The 7,500-nt window shown below is 46.1% G+C and overlaps 1 protein-coding gene across 1 annotated transcript in view; it reads left to right on the forward strand.

Moving 5' to 3' along the window:
* The window catches only part of LOC126986650 (uncharacterized), a 113,388-nt gene that overhangs the window by 62,399 nt on the left and 43,489 nt on the right, over positions 1–7,500 (forward strand). The window contains exon 5 of the mRNA XM_050842925.1: positions 576–731. Coding sequence (XP_050698882.1) covers positions 576–731 — 156 coding nt within the window. The remainder of the gene's footprint in view (positions 1–575; positions 732–7,500) is intronic.

A 7,500-nucleotide genomic window follows, 5' to 3' on the forward strand; every position in this document is an offset into this window, starting at 1 on the left:
GCGCTCAACAGGACGCCGGAATGCTGCAAACACCTCTTTGTGGCTCCCCTTCCAACCCTTCGTCTTACCCAGTGTTTGTTCTTCCCTCTCTGTGTGTCTCTTATGAACCGGCTTCCCCTCTCTCCTCTCCTCTCTTCTATTCCCCTTTTGTGATGTAGCAAGAACTTCACACATATACTGATACGTGTGTTCCATCTCCTCTGACTTACTATTTCCTTTTGCTATGTTATTTTGTTGACCCTTTGCTCTCTTACTCTTTTTTTCTCATTTACTCCGCCTTCTACTTATATTTCTTCTTAGTCTTTTCTTAATCATACGTTTCCTCTTACTTCTCTTACTAACCATGTCCTCTTATTTTAGCTTTTCTTTCACTCAGTTACTCCTCTTTTTTTACTCTTTATTATTTCTTCACTGTCACTCACCTTCATTTGCCTTATTTTTCTTTCACCTTGTTTTCTTTACCTTCTCCTTCCGTATCTCCATCTCCTCAGCACCTCGCTTATTTATCTCTCTCCTCTTCACTACTCCGCGTCCTTCCTTACGCCTCCTAACTCCCCGCTTCCTTTCTCTTCAAGGGCCGCAGCAAGAGTCTCACACACATCGACACCTTAGAGGATTCGGGGATGCTGCTGCAGGGGGAGGAGATGGAGGGTCGAGAGGGCGCCACGGACAAGCTGGGCGTGCCTGACCCCCACTCCATCAGGCGGCGGAAGCTGTCCCTCGCCACGAAGGTATGTGCCGCCCTTGTTAGCGTACCTCCTTGATGGGCGTGAGTGACTTGTGTCTTTCTCCTTCCTCTGTGTAGTGTTATGTTCCGTCCTTAACCCGTCCCCTGCGATTGCCACTGATTCGGCTTTCACTGGTAGCCTGGTAACATATAATCCCAGGTCTTTCTCTGCCTCTGTGGTGGATAGTGGAGTGTTTCCCATGTGGTATTGGTATGCTGGATATCCCCTCCCAAGGTGCAGGACTTTACATTTTTCTTCATTGAATTGTATCAGCCACTTTTTGTTCCGTTCCTGTAGCTTGGTGATGTCTTCTTGTAGGAAATCCACAGTCAAGGGGTTAAAGAGAGTCACGGAGATATGTTCCAGCCCTTGTTAGTGTACCTCTCTTGACTTGTTCCTTCCTCTGTGTAGTGTTATGTGATTGTTGTTGCTGCTGGTGTTGTCTTGTACCGCGTTTCACTGTTCCGTCTTTAAGGAGAATCACGAAGGCCTTGTTAATGTACTGTCTTGCTTCGTCTGGGTCTCTCGTAGTTTCCCCTCTATTTCATATTGTATTTGGCGATTGTTGTTGTTTTGATGTCCTCTTGTACCTCTTTTCACAGTCCCGTTTCTAAAAGGAGTAGCTCAAAGACAGCATTTCGTTTTAGGTGTATCGTTTCTTCTTAGCAAAATAGCTCCTCGATCGTGTTGTGATCTGCCTTCTTGTATCGTAAGTTTATTCCTTCCTCTCTATAGTGTTCTGGCATTGTTGTTGCCTCTGATGTCCTCTTTTATGTCTTTGTTGCTCTTCCTCGCCACGAAGGTATGTGCCCGGCCTTGCTAGTGTGGCGCCTTGATGGCCGTGAATGGCTATTGGCTTTCTCCTTGCTCTGTATAGTGTTAAGGGAGCGTTTTTGCTTATGATGCCCTCCTGTGTCTCTTTCCAACGTCACGTATTTAAAGGCATGAAGCCAAAGACAGCATTTCGTTAAGTGTACCGTTTTCACCCTTAGGAAATAGCTCATCGATCGTTTATTTAGTCGGAACACCAAATCAATCCAACACGTCCAAGGGGCTTCGTGGTGCAGTGGTTAGCACACTCGGCTCACAACCAAGAGAGCCCTGGTTCGATTCCCGGGCGGAGTGGAAAAATTTGGGCGGCTTTTCCGATACCCTACGCCCCTGTCCACCCAGCAGTGAATGGGTACCAGGTATTAAACGGGGGTTGTGTCCCGTCTCCTGGGGTCTGTTCCCTTCTCCTATAATTCCTTCCCCTTCTGTCTCTCTCCGGCATATGACCACAGATGTTGCGCCGACTGAACGAAACTTTCCAAACTTACCAAATCAGTCCGTTCTCATGCTAAGAGGTGGATTCAAGATGCCGCTTCGGATGAGAGGAAGAATACCTTTTCCACGGGTACCATCGACTCCTCTGGCAGGGGCATAGTGTAGGGCGGCGTAAACACGGGTAATGGGGTCTTACAGCCTTCCGGACTCGCCTGAAGAATCCAATCGGCCTTAATGATGCTGATATAAGCCTCTCCCCGTTGTGCTATCCTTCTTCCCTCTTCTATGTGCGTCCCTGTTCGCGATGCCGTACACGTGGCGCTGTAATGAGGCTGTTGGTGATTAGGCTTATGGTGAGGCTGTACAGAAGGCTTCTTTCCCCTCCTCCACACATGTAGCGCTCTTGTGAAGCTGTTAAGGGGGTGTTGTGTTGCTTATAATGGCCGTTATATTGTGTTCGTGAACATAGATAAATTGATAGATAGATATAGAGATACATAAGTAGATAGATAGGTAAATAGATGCACGGAGGGATGGATAGATACGTAAATAGATAGATAGTTAGAAGGATAGAGCAATAGATAGATAGATATATTGAGATGTATAGATAGAGAGAGATGTATAGATAGTTAGATTATTAGATGTATAGATAAATAGATAGATAGATGTATAGATAGATAAGCAGATAGAGATGCACATATAATTTGTTGCCGGAAAAAAAGAAGAAAAAAAATCAGCAATAAAATTATATCAAAGCGCCGAGGCCACGCACACGCCGCCCCCAACTCGACCTTTATCCCAATACAGCAAAAAGTAAGGTAATATATATATTTAGTTTCGGCAATTAAACTCTGAGCTCCGTGCTTTGCCGAGTGCCCTTCACATTTTACACGAACGGACAGACCTCATCCTGGCTTTATATCTTCAGTGAAAATATATAATTACTCACGTGGGGGAAAATGCAGCGAATACTTTGTCCACGTCAAGCAGCGCCGTTTTTTATGTCCCCAGTGGCCGCTCTTGTGATGGGGTGATATACTTACGGCCGTTGGTGTAATGGAGCGAATTACTTTCATTACCAGAAAGGCTCGGTCGTTAAGGCCTGGATAAGGTAACGCTGAGGAGAGAGTCTGTGCAAGGAAGTTATAGAAGTGAAAAAGTGGAACACGAGAGAGAGAGAGAGAGAGAGAGAGAGAGAGAGAGAGAGAGAGAGAGAGAGAGAGAGACTCTGAGCAAGGAATTAAAGAGAAGTGAAAAAGAGGAACACGAAAGGGAAGAGGAAAAGAGTCTGATCAAGGAATGAAATCGAAGTGAAAATCCGGAACACGAAAGAGGAGAGAGAGAGAGAGAGAGAGAGAGAGAGAGAGAGAGAGAGAGAGAGAGAGTCTGAGCAAGGAATGAAAGAAAAGCGACAAAGTGGAAAACGAGAGAAGAGAGGAGATGAGAAGGAAGAAGAGAGAGTCAGGAGAGATGAATAGAGGAAAGGAAAATAGAGGAACTAATTCTCTTAAACGTTCTTTCTTCATCTATCCCTTCATGTTGCTCATTAACAAAACGGACGTAGGCGCGGAGGCCCACAAAGGAAGAATCCAAGAGTTCATTGCATATCTCGAATCTCCTTTCACACGGCGGAGATTGCCACGCGAATGCAATCTCCGTAACAAATGTTCCTTCATGGCCCTCATGATGGCAGGGCGTCACCACACGAGGGGCGTAACCCAAGCCTCTCCTACTGCTCCTCCTTCTCCTTCTCTTCTTCTACCCTCTCCTCATCACCATTACCATCATCAACTCAGTATTCTACGGTAGACAAAAGCAATTCCCCTCCTTCTCTTCTTCCTCCTCCTTTTCTCTTCTCCTCTTCTTCCCCTTCCTCCTCCTCCTCCCCCTTATCATCTCCATCGTCAACTACATCAATTTCATTTAATAATATTCTCCTGTAGACAAAAGCACTTCCCACCGTTTTCCATTTCCCTCCGTGTCTCGCTGTGTACTCCATCCATCCATCCATCCCTCCTCCCCGCCCTCTGTCTGCCTGATGAGCAAGTTCAGGTGAAGTGGGAGCCGCGTAAAAACCTTCCCTCGCCGCCTCCCTGGTTCGCTCCACCTCACACACTCCACGTAATATAAAAGTCTTTGGCTATATACGTGTAGAGTAAAGTAGCGTATTGAAGCTGAGGGAAATGATTGGTGTTTAAAACGTGTTGATTTTTCGTATGGTTTTAATTATGAAGTTTTATTGTATACGTCCTTTACTGAAGTCTATGTAAGTAAAACATCTGCAGCACACACAAATATTCGGTTTAAAAATTATGTAGTCTTAGCTATAAAGTGTTTCTACATACATTATTGACTTCCACATTAAATACGCCTTTCCGACACACAGACATTCGGTAAAAAACTATTCAGCGTTATTTAAAAGCCTCCATGGTGCAGTGGTTAGCGTACTTAGCTACGAATCCGCGGGTTTTGGTTCGAATCCCAGCCCGGGCAGTCGGCGTGCAGCTCACCCAGCCGTTCATCCTTCCTTTCGGGCTGGTCGATAAATGGTACCAGGCGAAACCCTGGGAAAGTAAGCCTTGGTAACTATTCGACCGGGAAACAGGGCCAGAGTGACTACTCTGGCCCTGTTTCCCGGTCGAATAGATTCACACCCATCCCAGTGCGACGGAGATGAGCACCGAGGCCACGCGTACCTATAGCGTATGCCCCCAACTTTACCTTGTCTTCGTCCATCACGGAAACCCATGTCAGCCACACGCCTCTCCCCCACGCAGACCGCCGGTAAAAAATATTCAATCCCAGTGTAAGACATTAAGATCCTTCCCCCCCACCCCCACCCCTCTCTCTCTCTCTCTCTCTCCCCCACCCACCCACCCCACCCCGCCCCGATGTTCCCTCCCACGCGGCTCTCCCACTAATGGCCGCTGCTCCGTCTTGGCACCCACGCGCGGCCCTTCATGGCGGGTGTTGAGGGCCGGGAGGGCGCCGCTGCATGCTGATGGCTCGCCGCCTACAACATTTATCGCTCCTCTTTGTCCTTTTGGCTTTTCATGGTTTTGATTTTAGTGTTTCGTGCATGAGCCAGAAATGTTTCAAGTTATTTGTCTTCGTAGTTGTTGTTTGTTTGTTTGTTTCAAGATCGCATGCAAGTATTTCGTTGGCTTCAACATGTCACTTTCCTATATATATTTTTTTATAGTATTTGTTTCTTGTGTATAAGGAAGAAATACCTCATGTCTTAAGTTATCTCCTTGTATTTGTTTTGCTTGTTGCTGTTGTTGTTGTTGTTGTTGTTTTCTGTCTCCGTCACGGGCATCAACCAAAAATGAAATGTCTTGCTTCAACATTATTTCAACATTATTCCAACATTTATCGTTCTTTATATTATTTTTTTCTTCTTTTTTTTCATGTTTATAATGTTTGTGTCTCGTGTGTGTTAGAAATATCTCTCGTGCCTCGACTGTAATCTCTTAGCATATGTTTTTCTTTATGTTTTTGTTCCTGTTCTGTGTTCTTTGGTCGCGTGTCTGGCCCAAGAATAACTCGCACAGTCTCTATCTCTTCTCCAAACTCATTTCTTCGGGTCGTGTATATTTCCTTCGCCTCCGACACGTGCGGCGCCACGGAAAATAACTCTATCGCTTCCGCCTTCATTTTTTAACAAGTTCGCTCTTTGAGTTCGTTTCTGTTGTGTCAGCCACGGCTCCTTTACTTCAATATTTGTGAGTTATTTATACGTATGCTGTCTTAGTAATTTTGTTAGTACTATGCTTGTGTCTCCGCCGCGTATACAAAATGATAATATAGAATGATAAAGGAGGGGGAGGAGGAGGAAAAGGAGGTGGAGAGAGAGAGAGAGAGAGAGAGAGAGAGAGAGAGAGAGAGAGGGGCGTTATCCGAAAGATTTATGCTTCCCCAAAATGTTCCTTTTTCTGTTCATATTTAATTCCCGTCCATTCAAGTCCCCTTTGTGTCTGGCTACACGACACGCATTGATCTTAAGAGGAGGAGGGGGAGGAAGAAGAAGAAGAGAGGAGAGAAGAGGAGGAGGAGGAGGAGGAGGAAATAGGAGGAGGAAGAGAAGAAGAAAAGAAGAAGAAGATGAAGAAGAAAAAGGAGAATAAGAAGAAGTATAAGAGGAAGAAAAGAACAAGAACATAAAGAAGAAGTAGGAGGAGAGGAAAGGAGGAGGAGAGGAGGAGGTGGAGGAGGAGGAGGAGGAGGAGGAGGAGGAGGAGGAGGAGGAGGAGGAGGAGGAGGAAGCGCTGACATAGGAGTGAAGATAAAGATAAAGATAAAGAGAGAGAGAGAGAGAGAGATTTTATCCGTAAGAGTCGGCTGTACTTCTCTAAAATGCCTCTTTTCTGTTCCTATTTCATTTCCTTGCCTTCACGTCTTTGTCTAACTCCCCTTTCAGTCCCCTTGCCTCCTCTCCCTCTTCGTGTACACAGGCCTGCAACGCCACACATTTCCCTTCCCTATACTGCGTTGTTCCTCTTCCTTGTTCTCTTCCCTTCCTCGTCTTGTTTTTATTGCTTGGATTCATTTGTTTACCGTACTGTGCCTTCCTTCCTTATGCTACATTGTTATTCCTCCCAGATCTCTCCCCTTCCTGGCTTGGTTATGTTGCTTGAATTCAATTTATTACAGTATGTTCTCTTCCTTCCCGACGCTACATTCTTCCTCCTCCTTGTTCTCTCCCTTCCTGGTCAGTGTTTTGTTGCTTGGATTCACTTCTTTGCTGTACTTTTCCTTGTTTATACTACTGTGTGTTTCTCTTGTTTTGTTTTTATCCCTGTTCACTTCCCTTCCTTGCCATGTTTTCCATGCTTGGATTCAACTCTTTAATATACTCCTTCTTGTTCATGCTGCATTGTTCCCTTTGTTTTCTGTATCGCGTAGTCCCTGCATATAATAATGGGAGGCTGTGGCAGAGTGGTCATCGTACAGGCATGATGATCCCGATGGCCCAGGTTCGAATCCAACCGTAGAACACATAATTTTCTATCCTCAAGTGTCTGAAGATTTCCCACATGTTACAAAGATCTTCAGTCAACCCTAACTTCAGCGACTTGGGTCAAATGGAACACGGGGGGACAGCATGGCGGAAGTTAGGGTCACGCATCACGGCACTCACTATAAATAACATTCGCCTGGGACACTAACAGGCTGGGGTCGTTCAAGAGACAGCACATAGAAATATAGACAGTGCAAAAAAGCATTCCCCGGTTGCTTTTCCAAACTCGACGACGCGGCAGTAACGACATGGTCTTGGAGGCGATCGCTGGAGTGCCGCTCACCCGTGCCTCGTCCCCGCCAGGCATCTCGAAGGCGGCGCGCAGCAAACACTCCCGTCCTTCCGGCCCTTAAGGAGACACTCGATCTTGCCTTTCTGCCCCTGTTTCCGCTCCGTCTCTCTCTCTCTCTCCTCTCTCTCTCTCTTCGTTTTCTTTGTCGCGTTCCATAACTTGCGTCCGTCTTCTTCTTCCTCCTCCTCCGTCTA

The sequence above is a fragment of the Eriocheir sinensis genome, chromosome 62 (assembly GCF_024679095.1).
Source record: "Eriocheir sinensis breed Jianghai 21 chromosome 62, ASM2467909v1, whole genome shotgun sequence".
NCBI classification, from domain to species: domain Eukaryota; kingdom Metazoa; phylum Arthropoda; class Malacostraca; order Decapoda; family Varunidae; genus Eriocheir; species Eriocheir sinensis.